The following is a 19053-nucleotide window of genomic DNA, read 5'->3' as shown; positions in this document are numbered from 1 at the left end:
TCAAACCATGGGAATTCATCCTCTCCAGTCCTAGAGGCCAGAAGTCTGAGATCAAGGTGTCACAGGGCCGTGCTCCCTCCGGAGGCTCCAGGGGAGGGTCCCTCCTGCCTCTTCCATCGTCCGGGGCTCCAGGCGTCCCTGGGCTGGTGGCCGCCTCCCTCCCGTCTCTGCCTCCGTCCTCACGGGGCTGCTCCTCTGCGTCTGCGTCTCCTCTTCTGTCTCTGAGGAGGACGCTGTCATAGGATTCAGGGCCACCCTCCTCCAGGACGCCCTCCTCTCCATCCTTCACTTCATCACATCTGCAAAGACCCTATTTCCAAATTATGTCCCATTTCCAAGTGCCAGGAGTTAGAACTCCTATATGTCTTTTGGGGGACATACTTCAACCCATAACATCTTGTTCCCTTCCCCCTTGGGTCCTCCAGAATCTCACCATCCATCACCACCACTTCTGGTGTGAATTCTGAATCCCTGCTCAGAGAAAACCACACTCTGCTGGCTGACATGGGCCCTACTCACAGGAACACACCACCCTAGGCTCCATGGGCTGCCTGGACTTGATTCTTCTTAACTTGTGCTGAATGTAAAGAAGCATGAACAGCCATACCTACTAGTAAAGGATGTGGAGAGTACGTTTTATCATGATGCTGTAATGTAAATATCAGGTACTTGCACACCTGATCGAATTGGGTACCTTCCCGTCAAAAAGGCTGCCCTGCTGGGAGTGCAGATGGAAGCTGCAGCAATGTGCTGGGTCAGACGGATGCCTTCCCTTGCAAGCCGGTCAATATTGGGGGTCCTAAGATAAAGAGGCCATAAAGAGTGAGGAATACAGTCACAACAAGACCTGGAGGGGACTCCCACGGCCAAGGAGAGGGGCGTCGGGAGAGGAGATCTCGTTGGCAATCCTGCTCTGATCACCTACATGGAGGGGCATGCAATTGACAAAGGAACCAAGGGGCGTCTTTATGCAGCAAAGATCAATTGAGGGTCACTGTTCTGGTTGACATGACTGAGACAGGACACTTGATGCTTTCAATGACCACATCAAACCCTCTCCTTCATGGCAATCAGTAACTGTGAGGGGCTAAGACCCACAGAAGAGCTAGGAGTTTGAAACCCTCTCCCCGGCCTTATCTCCTCACCAGAATTCTAAACTACGAAGCACCGATGTGTAGCTCAAATGCATTAAAGAAAAGTCCACCGGTTGTCAGAGAAAGATCCCACGCCCAAAATACCCTAGAGGTAGTCTAGTGTTTTCCATTAGCAAAATGGATGTTCTTCATCTAACTGAAAAAGTTCAGAGTAATCCTGAATAAACTGTCATTTGGATACATTTCATTTAAAGAATGTCGTTCTGAAGACCTTAGATGCTCTCTCATCCATCTACTAGGTTCTAGTGAGCCACGACTTTGAAAAATCTGCCAAGACATTGCAAAGTATAGGCTCCCATGAGATAATGACTCAGTGGGTTATGTTTTTGTCAATATAAATTGGATTTTGTCAATGCCAAAGGTCTCTCTTGACCCTGTGACATTCACCAGAATCTTCTTTTTAGAGAAGAATGAGAAAAGGCAAATGCAGCTGTATTTCTTTTGTGGTTTACGGCCTTCCCTATAAAGATCTGAGCTTATTGGAATTAAAGATAAAGTAAAACTTTGAGTGATGTATGGATTCTGATTTCTTTTTTGTTACGGAAAATTTAGTAGCCCAACCTACTATTTTAGGAAACCTAATATTTAAATTTACCAAAGAGTCCCTTACCTTAAGGTATGGTTTCCATAGCAGCCGAGATCTCCGATCCCTAGGTCATCCGCCATTATCAGAACCATGTTTGGTTTAGCGGGAATTGGCGTGCTTGTCGGGACAAGGAGGCACAAGACCAGCATGAGAGGCCAACAGTTCCTGAAAAGAAAGACACAACATAAAACCAACCTTTGTATTCGACAGGAAGGTTCATTTAAAATGTAGAGTTGCTTCAAGATGTTTCTGGATGTCTGCCTTAAAATCTTTCATTTCCAGTGATTCTTCATGCCTTCACTAATTAATAATTGCATTTCAGGGAGGGACAAGGATAGCATCCATTTCAAGTGTTAGGTACAAGCTTGTTGTTTTGCTCTCCGTGAAACTCCCGGGACGTAGTTTCGTGAGGCAGTCAACTTCCAAGATGGCCCCCAATGATTCCTGCCTGGCGTTGACACCCCCCGTGTAGACCCTTGCCAACATGAACAGGCTGATATGTGTGACTAACAAGATACTGCAGAAACGATGCTGTGGGACTTCTGAGGCTAGAACACAGAAAACATTGCGGCTTCTGCCTGCGGTCTCTTGGAAAATTTGCTCTGGGGGAAGTGGCCGCCATGTTGTGAGGACAGTCAAGCAACTCTGTAGAGAAGTAAATGTGGGGAGGAACTGAAGCTTCCTGTCAACAACCAGCACGAACGTGTCAGGCACGTGAGGGAGCAACCTTGGCGCAAATCCTCCATCCCCAGTCAAGCCTTCACAGCATCGTACCCCTGGTTGGCATCTTCGTGACAACCTGGTGGAATTCACACCCTTATGTCCTCCTCACCTCTTGAGTGTGGACCAGACCTAGGGAGTCACTCTTAGTGAAGGGAGTATGGCAAAAGTGAGGGGGTGTCGCTTCTGTGACTGGGTTATAAGAGATTGACTTCCATCTTGCTTGCTGGCACTCTCTCTCTCTCTCTGTCTTTGTTTTCTCTTTCTCTCCTCATACGCCAGCCCTGATGGAGAGGCCAACCTGGCAAGGAATTGAGGGAAGCCTCTGGCCACCCATCAGCAAGGGATCTGAGGCCCTCAACCCACCAGCCTGTGAGGGACTGAACCATCAGTGAGTGAGTGAGGAAATAGATATTGCCCCAGGTGAACCTTGAGATGACCACTGCCCCACCCACACCTTGACTGAATCCTGTGAGAGACTCTGATCTCAGGGACCCAGCTGAGCCAAGCCTGAGAAAGCATGAGACAATCAACATGTGCTGTTTGAAGAGGTTAAGTTTTGGGGTAATTTGTTACATAGCAATTGGTAGCTGATACATGTTCAAGTGGATCTGAAAGATCGAGTCCTGGGGGTGGAGCAGCTGGGCAGATGGAGGGGCATTTTAATTTGGGCAGATACTGGTGAACTGGTAGATGCTGTATAAGTACCCTCTCCCCAACACTCGCCCTCCCCAACAAGACCCAGTGTCATATTGGATGGTGCTTTTCCCAATGATGCTCTCCCAAATGAGCACCAAAATCTAGAAAGTTAAAAGGGATTTCTGTTGCAGTTCCTTGCCAGAAATTTCTGTTTTATTGAAAAAGAGAAATAATGGCAGTGAATTGGCTTCTCTTACCTGTGATTATTCAGGCCACTCATGTTGTCTTGCCTTTTTCCTGATGGGCCTGGGCCAGAAAAATCCTGTAACACAGAACAACAGTATCCTCAGTCTGGATATTATGTCATATCAAGGCTGATAGTTACTATGCGCCAGGATATTACTCACATCTCTGTCCATCGATGGATGAATGGATAAAGAAGTTGTAGTGTATATTTATACAATGGAATATTACTAAGCCATAAAAAGGAAGGAAATCCTGCCATTTGCAACAACATGGATGGACCTTGAGGGCATTATGCTATGTGAAATAAGTCTGACAGAGAAAGACGGATACTGTATGATCTCATATATATGTGGAATCTAAAAAAAAATTCATAGAAAAAGAGACCAGATTTGTGGTTACCAGGGGTAGGGGGTGGAGGGTGGGGGCATTGGAGGAAAGCGGTCAAATGTACCAACTTCCAGTTATGAGATAAATGAGTCCTGGGCATGTACTGTACAACGTGATGACTATAGTCAACACTGTCGTGTGGTCTGTTTGCAAGCTGCAAAGAGAGTAGATCCTAAGGGTTCTCATCACAAGGAAATAACAGTTCTTTTCTTTTTTTTTTTGTATCTATACGAGACGGTGGATGTTAACTAAACTTGCTGTGGTAATCTTTTTGCAATATATGTAAGTCAAGTCATTATGCTTCACGTCTTAAACAGTGGGTCAATTATATCTCAAAAAAATGGCAGGGGGGAGCAGGAGAAAAGCACCTATTGTGATGATTTAGGTAGGCACAGGCTCTTGGCTTCATTCTCAGTACTTTGTTGCTTGACTTTATTATATGGAATCTTGATGATTTTCCTAAAATCTTCAAATGTCTCCTGTTACTACCAGGATTCTCCAGTGGCCAGACTGACTGGTGGAAAGGCCATATTCCCACTTGCTGGGTGAGGTGGGGAAGGCAACGTACCTCTCTCAGCATTAGTTTTCTTATCTGTAAAATGGGTATAACAACCAACCCAGTTCTGCCATTTGACCGCTTTCCTCCAATGCCCCCACCCTCCACCCCCTACCCCTGGTAACCACAAATCTGGTCTCTTTTTCTATGAATTTTTTTTTAGATTCCACATATATATGAGATCATACAGTATCTCATATATCAATCAAATCAAAGAATACATTTAAAGTGTCAGCGGTGCGCCCCGCATGGGGCAAGTGATGGATAAATGTTTATAATTAGTACAAATAAAGCTTATGTTAGGTTTTCTGATGTAGATTCAGGAAGGAGCCCCTCTTTCTGAAAGGAAGAAGGGTTCCTTTTTCCAAAGTGCGTCTTGGGGAGGGGAGGACAGGGTGGTGGGTTTGGGGAGAAAGAAGCAAGTTTATGATCATAAGGAGGTGCAAGGTCTTAGGTGATCTGAGGAGCCATCTCAATTCTTGTGCGTTGAGTCCCTGCACGTTTCCTGGTTCTCGTTTTGGCAAGTGCCTTTATATAAATCATGTTCCGTGACCTCTGGGCACAAGGAATCCTAAAGAAGCTGGAGCGAAGGGCAAATTTCTGTAGCTCGATTTCCCCCCACCGACAAAATGAGCCATTTGCGCCCACCATTATCATCACTGTGTTTATTATTAACGGATTCCAGTGAAGGGGTGTGTATTGTGCACACAGATTTGGATGCCAACGGGCAACTTGTAAGATCCATTTCTCAGAGACAGTGGAAAGCCCTAACATCTCTACAAAGCCATCTGTTTAAATTGTCTCCTCTTGGCTCCATTGGTGAGGGGAGGAGTCCTCCCCTAGGATTACGGGAATGGCTGAACACGTGACACTTGACACTAGACAGAGGTGACAGACAACAGTCTCTGAGTCACATGTGCTCCCAGCGTGGTGAAGGAGGACATTGCACGCCATGCAGGGCCACCTGGGGGTTGCACTTGCGAACAAGAATGGGAAATGGAAGGCCGGCTTTGTAGCCACAAGAGGATGGGGGGAGCCCTGGATCCCGCTAGAGGATGTGATTGGCTTGTTCGAGTAACTCCATGGGCTGGCGTGGCACTGAAGCCAGTTCCTCAGGGATGAGCAGGAACTGTGCCTGGTCCCGGGATAGAGAAGGTTGTTTCACTAGGTGGACCTTATCCACGAGAGCAGGGTGGGGAGGGGAATTTGCAGTGAGCCCATTCAAGGACTCTCGATTCTACCAGATTTCAAAGCAGCATGTAATATGGAGGCTTAATTTTAGGTTTGACATCACACCATCTCCACCCACCACCCATCTCTTTCCTACATGGTGCCTTCCATGATTTCAGTTTTTAGAGGTATACGAAAAGTTGTCTAGCCAACCTTTCCAAAGCTTGAGGTTCACCAGAAGAAACGTGAGCACCAAAAGCTTAGGAAAACAATGCCAAGATTGCCAGAGGTGCACTTCTCCTGGGAGCGAGACTTTCGTGGAACAAGGCAAGCAACGGGCAACTTTAGCTGATGGTGACGTCTTCAGGAGCAGGGAGGACCCAAATGTCTTTCTTGAGCTGAAATTTCTCCCTCTGATGGATCTGAGTGGATCTCACCTCTCACAGCTCTGCACTGTTCCAGTGGGGTGCAGGTTAACTTAGAGACCCCTCAGACTGAGTTCTCAGACCTGTCACCTAGGGCAGCAAGTCATTTCACCTCTCCAAATCCTCTTGAGATGGTACAACATCTAAGGACCCAAGGAGATCAGGAGCAAAGGCATTCAGCATCCTTAAACTATTCTTCAGAGAAAGTTCGAGCTTTTTCCAAATAAATCTTTGAAGGGAGGAGAATTTGTTAGAGTAGACAAACTTCATTTCCTGGAAAAAACTCCCAGAAGACCAACTTCTCATTTCACAGGAGGAGGCATGAATTTCTTGGCTAAACACCGTGAAACGCAAGGCTCGTTACTCAGATGATGGGTTCATGACTTCATTCATCACTTTGGGAATATTCTTCAATCTTGTTTGAGACATACTGGGTCAAATCTGGTCTTGCCTTGCATGTTGGTGGAGAAGGATGGCTTTTAAAATGCATTTTGTATTATTATCAGGCAGAACGGAATTCTCCCCATTGGCACGGAGATTAAAGGACAACGATATGTTGCCCTGTGCTCCTCTGTCCAAAGGTCACAGGAGCCTTGCAAAAGAATGACACAGGGCAAGGGGTAATGACCTGTTCAGCATCTACACATGCCTAGAGCTTGATCAAGCACATCCATGTGAATCTAAGTGGTTAGTCATTTTAATGATTATCCACAAAAGCTTCATTGCAGCCCCACCTGAGCACACAGTGTCACTGAAATGTCCTGCATCCCTCCAAAATTCCTATGTTGACGCCCTAACCCCCGATGGGGTGGTGTTAGGAGGTGGGACCTTTGGAAGCTGGTTAGATCATGACAGTGGAGCTCCCATGGATGGGATCAGTGCTCTTATAAAAGAGACCCCAGAAAGCTCCCTTGCCTTTTCCATCCTATGAGGACACAGCGAGAAGACGCCATTTACGAACCAGGAAGCGGTTCTCGCCGGTCACCAAATCTGTCAACACCATCACCTTGGGCTTGCAGCCTCCAGAACTGGGAGAAATAAATGTCCAACAGACTAAGACACGCCCATCGAACCCTTTCAACCTCAGAGGTACACGTTAGGATTATGCCCAACGTAGGTGGAGTTGAACCATCCGGATCTGCCACTCTGTGATTATCGTGGACCCATAACGATGGTATTTGCCCTTCCAAATGACAAAATTAGAAAGATGGGGAACCAGCCAGAGGTTGCCAGGGGTTGAGAGGAATGGGAGAGACAGTAGTGACTATAAAAGGTTGGCCCGGGAGCCGTGTGGTGGAACTCTTGTATATTTTTATCTTAGTGCTTTCACAGGAATCTACACGTGCAAACAAATTGCAAAGAACTAAAAAGACAGGCGTACAGAGAAGAACAAGCTACCTTGAGGAAATCTGAACGAGAGCAATGGATTGCATCACCGCCAATATTCTGGTTGCGATGCTGTATACAGCTTTGCAAGCTGGACCTTTGGGGGAAACAGACAAAGCCTACGTGGGATCTCTCTATATTATTTCTTACAACTGCAGGTAAATCTCCAATTATCCCAGCATAAAAAAGTTTTTTTTAAAAAAGAGATTAAATGGGGAGTTGCGTATGTCTCATGCTATAGTTGCAGACACTGAAGTTGAGTTTAAGAAATTTGCCCAAAGACATGATAACGAAGAAATAGAGGTAGGAATTTGCACACAAGGCTGCCAGCTTCCAAACCTCTGTTTTTAACCGCCGCAGACAACTCTATCCTGCCTCATGGACACGTGTAGAAATGCCAAGCCAGCTGTCGCCTCCCCTCATTGCAAGCTGGGTTTCTGAGTGTGGCCTTCCCTTTCTTGGGAGCCGGGAGCTAGAGATGTGGGAGGCAAGGGTAAGTTATAGGGGTGAGGTAGTCAGACTAATTCTGCGTCTTGCTTCCAGCAGCCCTGGGAGGAAGGCAGAGGGCAGGAGGACCAGGTGGGAGGAAGGGGGCCCAGGATCCTCTGCCTTCATCTTATCTCCATTTTGGGGGGGCAGGCATGCATGGCAAGGGGTCATGTGCCCACGGGGGTCAGCCATGAGGAACTGAACTCAGCACCCCAAACAACGCCTCTATGGTTAGTTAACCGCAAATCAAACATGTCAACCAACCGGCACATGGGTAAATGTTTATGCACGTGGCATAAAGAAAGACACCTACCCATGGTTATGACAATCTTAATGATAGAAATTAAGGCTGAGACAAGCAATTCAATTGTACCCGGATGTTTATCCCAGGTTCCAAAAGCATCGCGATGGAAGATAACGGAGACCAACCTACCTTGGTTTGGGAGATGTTCTGTGGCTGTTGGTTCACAAAGCCAAAAGGCAGGTATTTTGTTTGGCGCCTTTTAATGTGTAACCGAGTCACGGTACCGTCTAACCAGGAGGGAAGACAGCTGAGTACAGGGAGTTCTGGCTTATCTCAGACCCTTTCAGGAATGTTTTCTCTTCTGTTATGTTAAGGAGACCTTGGTTATGAAGCTCTGTTCATCTTAGAGGCATCAGAATGCAGGCCACCTTTTTTATGTTGTACATAGCCGGTTACAGGTTGAACTTTATACACCGGCCTGCTTTTCCTGAACCACACTTAAGACAAACCTGAGAATGTCTTTGCTGGAAAAGCTCGAAAAAGCAAGCTGGTAAATTCAACATCAACCCTTGCCTGGTTAAGAGCCTGCAGAAAGGAAAAAAAAAAAAGAAAAAAAAGACAGTTGGAATTTTAAAAACAACATTCTATGTCAAAAAGTTCAGCTGTTTAAAGTATATAATTCAACGATTTTTCAGTCAATTTACCAGATGGTGCAAACGTCACCATGTTCTAATTTTAGAGCATTTCCATGACCCCAATGGCATCTTTCATGTCCATTTACAGTTAATTCCCCATCCTTGCCCCAGACAGCCACTAATCTATTTTCTCTCTCTCTAGTTTCACCTTCTGTGGACATTTCATATAAATGGAATGATTTGTGGGCTCTTGTGTCTGGTTTCTTTCACTCAGAATGGCTTTTTTCCCCCCTTCTTTTGGTTCATCCAGGTTGTAGCATGTAACGGAGCTTCATTCTGTCTTATAGCTGAAGAATATCCCACGGCATTGGATGGACCACATTGCGTTTACCCTTTCATCCGTCAGTGGACATGTGGGTTATTTCTACGTGTTGGCCCCTGTGAATAGTGCTGCTGTGAACAATATGTTTGCAAGGGTTTCTGTGGACGTATGTTTGCGTCTCTCTTCGATGGGTACCTAGGAGTGGGAACAGCTGAGTCACACGGTAACTTGATGTTTACAGTTTTGAGTAATGGCTCAACTATTTTCGGGAGTGGCCGCACCCTCTTTTTTGCCCCCTGTCGGCAATGTAGGAGGGCTCTGATTTCTCCCCATTCTGAACAACACTAGTCATTGTCTGTCTTTTTGATTCTAGCCATCCTAGTGTGGCAGGGTGTGAAGTGGCATCTTACTGTGAGTTTCGTTTGCATCTCCCTACTGACTCATGATGTGGAGCATCTTTTAACCAGCTTATCAGCCATTTATATCTTCTATTCACATCTTTTGCCCACTTATTAATTGGATTGACCGTCTTCTTCTTAGTGAGCTGTATTCATTGGCAAAAATTTTCCCCCAGTCTGCGGCTTGTCTTATCTTTTCCCTTTCTTCATGGTACTTTGACGTACCAAAGCTTTGCAATTTCATAAACTCTCATTTATCAAGTCTTTTTGGTAATAGATCAGAAGATAAGACACCCTCTTCCTAACCCAAGATGAAAAAGAGTTTCTCCTGGAGGTTTTGTAGATTTCTCTCTGATGTTTAGATCTCCCGTGGATTTTGAGTTTCTGTTTGTGCATGGTGTGAGATAAGGGTCTAAAGTCGTCTTTTTGCCTGTCGCCATCCAAATGCGCCAACACCATCGGTTGAATGCCACACTGGAGTTTAATAGGCGGATATATGGGTCCAGCCCAAGCTGACTCTGTTCGTCAGAATCTCCCCCGTTTGGATATCTGAGTGGATTGCCCAGACCCCACGGAGCACAGCCCCCTCAGGCAGAGCTTTCTTAACGGTGTAGAATCTACTCTGTCTGCCGACTGAGCACTAAGGTGACGTAGACCCTGCAGGGGCGGGGCCGGTCATGCCTCTGTGTTCACTTAGCTAAACCGGCCCGTCTAACCGGTTAGGCCAGTCCCAAACATTCAAACTATAAAGAAAGAAACAGATCCTGAGGTCACCAGGGGAGCTGTGGACTTCAACCAGCTCCTTATAAACCTCCCTGCCCTTATCTTGGCTAACAAAGACCAGATTTGCAGGCGGCCCCTGAGATAAACAGAGAGCTTGTTGGATCCAGTTGCAAATTGACTCTGTGTACATCCTTGGGCTCCAGGCTGCTCCCTTCCACTTTGGGTCTGTGGACAGTGCCCTTCTCTGGGGTCTTTTCTCATCCCCCTCCACTCACCCAACCGTTCTCAGAGTTCATTTTGCAACACGTTACTAGCAAAATGCATAAAATAAAATCATGCAAGACTTAAATACTGACAGTGTTCCATGAGAAAAAAATAGTTTGACTCCAAATGAACTGAACTCACGAGGAGCATACAAGAAAGTGTTAAAGGACGTCAAATAAAGAGCCCAAAAGGGGGTTTTCTGCAGAGATTCCAGACGTTGATAAGCCAGCCGGAACCTCTAAATTTGAAGCACGTGGTTTCGGTCGTGGGTCCTACAGGTGTGGTTAAAGCTGGGGTTTTTAAACAAGGGAACAGGGGGAAGATGGGCATGCGAATCTGTTTACTTGTTCTGCAGTTTTTTCTTTGCATACTTTTTTTGGGTGGGGGATGCAAGGCTTTCTGACAACAGAGAGGAATATATTTCATCCTTGTCCATGGTTGCTCCCAATGAGCAGGAGAGAATGCATTTTAAAAAGGAGAGCAAAGAGGTGGTATTTCCCCTCACAGGGGTGTGGAGCGCCGTGGGGCCTCAGGATGGGGATGAGGTGAATTTGAACCATGTCCGTCTAGAATGGGCAGAAGCGGAGACATGCTGAAGAGGGAACGCAATGTCCCTTCCCTTCGTGAATTGGGGAGTGGGGACCGACACCTCTAGGAAGTGTGTCAGCTTCCTACTAGAGCTGACATAACAAATCATCACGTACTCAGCAGCTTAAAACAGCACAGACTTACCGTCTCACGGTTCTGGATGTCACAAGTCAGCCGTGGGTCTCTCTGGGCTGACGTCAAGGTGTGGGCAGAGCTGGCTCCTCTTGGAGGCTTGAGAGGAGAAGCTGCTTCCTTGCCTTTTCCAGCTTCTGGAAGGTTCTGTCTGACGGCTCCACCCTCCATCTGCAAAATGCATCCCTCCGACCTCTGCTTCCATCATCACATCATCTTCTCTGACCCTGATCCTCCTGTCTCCCTCTTACAAGGACCCGGGTGATGGCACTGGGCTCACCTGCATCATCCAGGATCATCCCCCCATCTCAAGACTCCAGATTTTTATCTTCTCAGGCTCGGTGTCCTTCCCTCGTCTATAAAACCCTGTGAGCACTTGAGTCTGTGTCTCTGGTTGAGGTTTTCCGAAAGCTGGGTACTCCAGGGTGGATGGTCTTCTCTGTGGGATCCATGGGGTTATGAAGAGCAACGTCCGGCTGGGTCCTTCAAAGGAGGGGTGGAGGTGGGCGGAGAAGGATTGTGGATGGAGGGCAAACACAGACAATTGAACCCCCCCCCCCGGGGGGAAATCTGTTTTATGCAGTCTTTCCGCTCCGTTGTTGGGTTGGGAATACGCTGGTTTTCCAAGAAATTCCACAGCAGAAGCCCGTTTGCGGAGCAGAGCCTGGACCAGCCTGGTGCTTGTGGACTTAATTACATTACATTAATTACGTTAATGAGCATGGAGCAGTGGCTCACGTTTAGATGGTTTACCTCCCTTTCTGCTCCCTCCTAAGACTAACAACGAGCAAGGAAAACCCTCCACGGCTCGGGCAAAGCACGCTGAGACCCTCTGTGCCAGTTGTAAAGGGCTGAATAATATACTCAGTCGTCCGCGTGCCCCATTATGATGTATCCGTCAGTGATGGACTGCATACCTGATGGGGTTCCCATAAGATTACTACCATCTAGCCTAGGTGTGGAGTAGGCTATACCACCTAGGCTTGTGTTAGGACGCTCTGTGACGTTCACAGAGAGACGAAATCGCCTAAAGACGCATTTCTCAGAACATCCCCGTCGTTAAGCGACACATGCCTAGGCTTGAATCTGGCTAATAATGGAGCTTGAAGAAATCGATGTTTACAGCTGTTTTCATTGAATGTCAGGACATTCTTGAACCATGATCAGTTCGAATGATTCTAGTGGAAGGTTTAACGATGTTATGAATAGATGTTTGTGTCCCCCGCCCCCAAAATTCCTACGTCAAAGCCCTAACCCCCAGGATGTCAGAATGGGAGTGTATTTGGACATGGGTCTTTAAAGAGGTGATGAAGGTAAACTGAGGTCATGAGGGTGGGTCCTGATCCAACAGGACTGGGGTCCTTATGAGAAGAGGAGACGAGGACACAGACACGCACAGACGGACGACCATGTGAGGACACAGGGACAAGATGGCGTCTACACACCACGGAGAGAGGCCTCAGGAGGAACCAGCCCTGCCCGCACCTGGATCTTGCACGTCCAGCCTCCAGGACTGGGAGACCATCAGTGTCTGTTGTGTAAGCTGCCCAGTTTGGGGTCCTTTGTTAGGGCAGCCTGAGCAACTAATACAAATGGGTTTCTGCAACACCCTTGAGAATCAAGTGAAACACCAGACCCACTTCCAAAAAACTTGGCCATGAAAACCCTATGAATGGCAGCGGAGCGTTGTCTGATCTAAGTCCCAGAAGGGGAGAGGATGGTGCAAAAAGACCAGGCAGGGTTCCCATCTTCTGTGCATGGAGCCGGGGAACTGAAAGTTGGAATTCACTCAACTGTACTAACAGCCACAAAAAGTTGTACTGGGTCTTCTCGGTTTGTCCCGCCAGGTCAACGCCTTCCCACCTGGCCGCGGGAAGCTGCATCTAGACCCTGCGTCCCCTCGGCTCAGATTCCCGCCAGACGGAGGTTGGGTGCAGACAGCACAGGCCCCTTGAGGAGATGGGTACAGGGAGCGGGGTGATGGAGGGACCAGCCTCCTGGTGGGCAGGGCTGCATTGGGTCTTCTATCCGAGGCCCCCACCCCTGCGGGCAGCCCCTGCCAACTCCCCCTCCGGAATCCGGAAGGCTCCGAGCCTAGGGATGGTGGTGGCATCCTGCCTCCCACCTGGGTCCCTGGAACACAACCCTCCTCTGGTTCCTGTTAGTGAAGGCTCCCTGCCTTAGATGCACTGTAGTCTCCTTTTCAAGGTCTGCTTCCAGCTGGGGCCCCGATGGACACAGGGGAACCGAGCAACATCCCCCAAAATGTGAAAGTTGGGGCATGCTCCTCAAGAAAGGGAAACCAACGTGGTAGATTTTTTTTTATCAGTCCCATCATTATCTCCTGGGTCCCCTCTCATGGTCCTACCCCTTGGTGGGAGCAGTCCTTGTCTTTAAAAAAAAATTCCAGGTTTATCGAAGTATAATTGGCAAATAAAATTATATCTATTTAAGGTGTACAACATGATGACTTGATATGTGTATCCACTGTGAAATGATCACCACAATCAAGCTAATTAACAGGTTCATCAACTCAGTATCATTTTTATGTGTGTGGTGACAACACTGAAGAGCTACTCTCTTAGTAACTTTCAAGGACACAATACAGTATTATTAATTGTAGTCACCATGCTGGACATCAGGCCCCCAGAACTTATTCATCTTCTAACTGGAAGGGGGTACCATTTGAACAACATCTGGAAGTGGGTACCAATCGACCAACATCCCCCCAACTCCCCCAGCCCTTGGCAATAACCATTCTACTCTCTCCTTCTATGAGCTCACTTTTTTTTTTTTTACATTCCACATATAAGTGAGATCATACGGTATTTGTCATTCTCTGAGTTATTTCACTTAGCATAATGCTCTCAAGGTCCGTGCAGCTTGTTGCAAATGGCAGGATTCCTTCCTTTTTTATGGCTGCATAATATTCCATTGTATGGCTATACCACATTCTCCTTATCCATTCACTCATTGAAGGACACTTAGGTTGCTTCCACATCTTGGCTATTGTGAATAATGCTGCAATGAACATGGGGGTGCAGATATGTCGTTGAGATCCTGATTTCGATTCCTCCAGATATACATGCAGAAGTGCAATGGATGGATTACATTGTAGTTCTATTTTTATTTTTGGAGGAACCTCAATACTGTTTTCCGCAGAGGCGGCAGCGACCTGCATTCCCACCAATAGCACACGAGGGTTCCCTCTTCTCCACATCCTCACCTTATCTCCCGTCTTTCTGAGGGCAGCCTTCCTGACAAGTGCGAGGTCATGTCTCCCTGTGGTCCCCGTCCTGGGTGCAGGAACAGAAGGGGAAGATGCCACAGCAAGGCTGCAGCCACGGCTTCCACAGGATGTTGCTCAGTGAAAACTGTGGTGGCACAGGACTCAGGGTCTCCCTGTGCTCCTCCACCGCCTGGCCCACCCTCGCTACCACTGCGTGGTACAGGGGCTCAGAGCCGGGAGTCAGGGGCCGTGCCTCGGAAGGGTCCCTGGAGAGCTCAAAGAGCAAAGGGGGGTTGTGCTGGGTGACGCCCTCCCCAGAGCACGGGCACACGCCTTGGCCGTAGCAGGCGCCCGCTCCCTCCGGGTGGAACCGTGGCGTCACGTAATGGACCTTCCAGAGTCTTCCACCTGGATGCAAATGGGAACGAGGTCAGAGCAGGAGAAACCTGATGGAGAGTGAGCACCTGACCCAGGTACCAGCACCGGGCAAGCCTCATCGACATCTCACGTCAAATAAAAACAGAGAAAATAGGAGAATGCAAGTTGTACAACATGGATGTTGTCATATCCGTGTGGGTGTGCGTGCGTGTGTGTGTGTGTGGCTCCCCGTGGGGATTCAGATCATAGATGCCACTGTTAGTTTCTTCTCACCCTTTTCCTATGTGTTAATTGTTCACTGTCCCCATGTTACTTGTATAAACAAAAACAAGTAGGATTGGCAAAAGTCTTGCTAGGTCCTCAAAAAGCTCATTTGGATACATTGCAGATAACAGAGCCAAGCAGAGGACGGCAGGGTGTGGAGCCGGCATGGCCCTTCCTCCATAACTGCAGCCGGGCACCAGCTGCCGTCCTCCTTGAGACCTCGAGTGGTTCTTCTCAGCTTGTAAGAAAGGGATTTTCCCTGTGATGGTAAATTTGATGTGTCAGCCCGGCCAGGCTAAGGTGCCTGGAGATGTGGTGGAACACCAGCCCAGATGTCACCTTGCAGGTATTTCTTTTTAGGTAACATTAACTTGGAAAACAGTCGACTTGGAGGAAAGGAGACTGCCTGCCATGATGTGGGTGGGCTGCATGCAGTCAGTTGAAGGACTCAAGGGAAAAAAGACCGAGGTCCCCCAAAGAGGAAGGAATTCTGCTTCCAGAAGGCCAGAATAGAAATTCTGCCTGAGTTTCCAGCCTTTGGACTCAAGATGGCCAACAGCTCCTGACAGGCTGCCAGCCTGCCCTGCGGGTTTCCGATTTGCCAGCCCCCAGAGCCAGGTAAGCCAATATCTTAAAATCAATCAATCAGTCAATCAATCAATCTCTCTCTTTCTCTATCATCATCTTTCTAGCTAGTTAACTAGCTATCATCTATCTACCTATCTATCTATCTATCTTTTTCATCATCTATCTTCCATCCATCCATTAGCCAGTGATCCATCCATCCGTCATCTATCTATTCACCTATCTCTATCTGTCTATCTATCAGCCATTGATCTATTCATCCATCTATCATTTATCTATCCATCCATCCATCCATCCATCTATCCATCCATCCATCTAGCCATCTATCTATCCATCTATCCATCTATCTATCTATCTGCTTTCTTTTTATCTATCTACTTTCTTCCTATCTGTCTATCTAATTATCTGTCATCTATTAATCTTCTGTCTGTGGCAGTGGTTCCCAAGCAAAGGTGATCCTGCCCCCAAGGGACACTTGGCAATACCGGAGGCATTGTGGGTTGTCACACTCAGGAAGGGTGGGAGAGTGGATGCTGCCGGCACCTAGTGAATGGAGACCTAACCCTCAGGACCTCAGGATGGGGCTGTATTTGGAGATGGGTCTTTAAGGAGGTGACGGAGGTCAAATGAGGTCATGAGGGTGGGCCCCGATGCAATAGGACTGGGGTCCTTATGAGAAGAGGAGATGAAGACACAGACATGCACAGAGGGACGATCACGTGAGGACACGGGGAGAAGACACGTCCACATGCCAAGGAGGGAGGCCTCAGGAGGAACCAGCCCTGCCTGCACCTGGATCTTGGTCGTCCAGCCTCCAGGATGGGGAGAAATAAATGTCTGTTGTTTAGACTAACCACCTGTGGTCTTTTGTTATTGCAGCTGGAGCAGACTAACAGAATAATTCCAATGTGTGAATAGAGCAGTTTATTAATCCATTCTTCTGTTGATGAACTGTTTTGTATTTGGGGTCTCACCTCAGTGTTGCTGTAAACATTTGCATCCCTATCTTTGGTAGAACATCGTTGTGCATACATGTTGAGTATGTACTTAGGAACTGCTGGGTCACGGGGCATGGATGCATTCCGCTTAAGCGGATGCCGACAAATTTCCACAGTGGTTATACCACTGTCTAGCTCCATCCACAGTGTGCGAGGAAGTCCACTTTCTCCACATTCTTGCCAACACTTAGTAGTGTCTATCTTTTTCAATCCAGCCACTCTGCTGGGTGTCCGTTGGTATAACTTTGGGGGTTTCTGATTAATTTTGAACTGTCTTAACGGCTCCCTGTCTCTCTCATCATACATACCTGTGAGGAACATGACCACTTTCCTCACACCAAAAGTTTCGACACGGCTCTCTGTACTCGTTTTCCAATTGCTGCTGTAACCAATCACTGTGAATTTGGTGCCATAAAACAACAGAGATTTATCTTCTTGCATTTCTGGGGATTGGAAGACTAAGATCACGGTGTTGGCAGGGCTCCATTCCTTTTAGAGGATGCTCACATTTCTTGGCTCGTGGCCCCTTTATCCATCACATCTCCTCTGACTTTGAATGTCCGGCTTCCCTCTTATAAAAGGACCCTTGTGATGACATTGGGCCCACCGGGATTATCCAGGATGATGTCCCCATCTCAAGATTCTTAATCACACCTGCAAAGTCCCCTCTGCCATATAAGGACACACTCACAGATTCTGGGCATTGGGATGTGGCATCTTTGGGATGGGGGGCATTATTCAGCTTCCTGCACCCCGCCCTCAGAGCCCATCTGAAATCATGATTTCACCTCAAGATTGACTCAGATATTTAAACAAATAGAGAAAAACGTCAAATGCAAGCAGGTCCCACTGGAGAGTTTGAGCCGTCTGAATTCCCAATATTCATGCTTTTTTTTTTGCACGACTACACAAAACAGAGTATTCTTTATGCAATTATAAGACGACACAACTGCAGACTATGTTTCGACCAGTTTCCCTCAACCGTTGCTGCCCAATTATTAAGGACGACAGAGGAGCGGAAGCGGAGGTGCCCTTTTGTCGGCCGTCTACACAGCACCAACCTGATCTGAAAGAGTGTCTCCCCGTGAGAAACGCAGCTCTGCTCGGGGTGCAGAGCGGGGCGGCTGCCAGGTGCTGGGTGAGCCTCACGCCTTCCTCGGCAAGCCGGTCGATATGGGGCGTCCTGAGTGAGCCACACAAATGTCACCGTCAGGAGGGGCACATGCATCCATTGACGGGGAACCCTGCCTTGAAGGGCATCGGGGTGGAGGGCATCAACATTACTGTAGGGACTTCACCTGGCTTTAGAATTCGTGGCATGATGGTCTCCTGAAGAGGCAACTGGACCCACCCTCCAGAAGTTTGTTTTGAGGGTCAAGCCGGATGATATCACACACACACACACCTCAGAAGGGTTTGAGATTTATGACTCTCATGATGAAGCATTTTGGGAGAGCATGGGAAACTCCCATACAGGTCTGCAATGGCTTGAGAGAATGGGGGTGGGAGCCTGGCTCGGGGTTATTATTGTGGGGTGGGTGTGGGGCCAGGATGAGGGTTCCCACGCATGGGCAGGGGCTGGTGTGGTTTGAATCTCCCACGGGCACTGAAGGAGGAAGCATGGGGCTTTCTTAGCTCGTCCAGATGTGGGGCACAAGGCAAGAGGGAGGAGTGAGGTCTGAAGGATGTCAGCCGTCAGACATCAAAAACCAGAGTGGGACTCCTCATTTCAAATAGGAACTCCAAAGCCATTTGGCTCCGGTTCCCACTCCACAGGAAATCCCTTCTATAGCACCCCTGACAGGCGGTCACTTGGTCTCTGGTTAATGGGAAACAGAGCAGCCCACTCTAGTTTCGAATGATGCTTTCAAAAGTTGTTTTGTTGCGTGTGGTGGATGGTAAGGTCTTAAAAATCTTGGAGACTTTTCTTCGCGTCTCCAGGGCTGACAACTTTGAACCAGTGGCTCTCCATGGGGACAGCTTTGCTTTCCAGGGGACACTCAGCAATGTCTGGAGACCATTTCAGGTGTCACAGCTCAGGGAGAGGCGATGCTCCTGGCATCTGGTGGGTGGACACCAGGGATGCTGGTCAACCATCCTACAGTGCACAGGATGGCCCACCACAGAGAGTCACCCAGCCCACAATTTAAAGAGTGATGAAGCTGAGAAATCCTGCCTTAGCATAAGAGTCAGTCTGTCTGTCTACCTATCCATCCATCTGTACATCTATCTATCTATCTAATCTATCTAATCTCTCTCTCTCTCTAGCTATCATCTATATATCCGTTTCTATATCTGTATCTATCTATGTATCCAACTGTATATCTATCTCTACATCTATCTATGTATCCATCTGTATCTCTCTATCATCTACCACCTATCTATCAATCTCGGTATCTATCTATATCCATCTATCTATCTATTTATCACCTATCTCTCTCTCTCTCTCTCTGTCTATCCACCCATCTATCCATCCATCAATCCACCCATCCATCCATCCATCCATCTATCCATCCATCCATCCATCCATCCATC

The 19053-nt window shown here is 47.7% G+C and overlaps 1 protein-coding gene across 1 annotated transcript in view; it reads right to left on the bottom strand.

The window, feature by feature from the left end:
• The window catches only part of LOC124246161 (arylsulfatase D-like), a 46223-nt gene that overhangs the window by 19190 nt on the left and 7980 nt on the right, over positions 1-19053 (bottom strand). Inside the window, 4 exon segments of the mRNA XM_046674124.1 lie at positions 678-799; positions 1765-1905; positions 3357-3421; positions 8512-8587. Coding sequence (XP_046530080.1) covers positions 678-799; positions 1765-1905; positions 3357-3421; positions 8512-8587 — 404 coding nt within the window.

The sequence above is a fragment of the Equus quagga genome, chromosome 10, assembly GCF_021613505.1.
Source record: "Equus quagga isolate Etosha38 chromosome 10, UCLA_HA_Equagga_1.0, whole genome shotgun sequence".
Classification (NCBI taxonomy): Eukaryota; Metazoa; Chordata; class Mammalia; order Perissodactyla; family Equidae; genus Equus; species Equus quagga.
The sequence above is the reverse complement of the archived record's forward strand: the minus strand, read 5'-3'. Positions and strand labels throughout refer to the sequence as shown.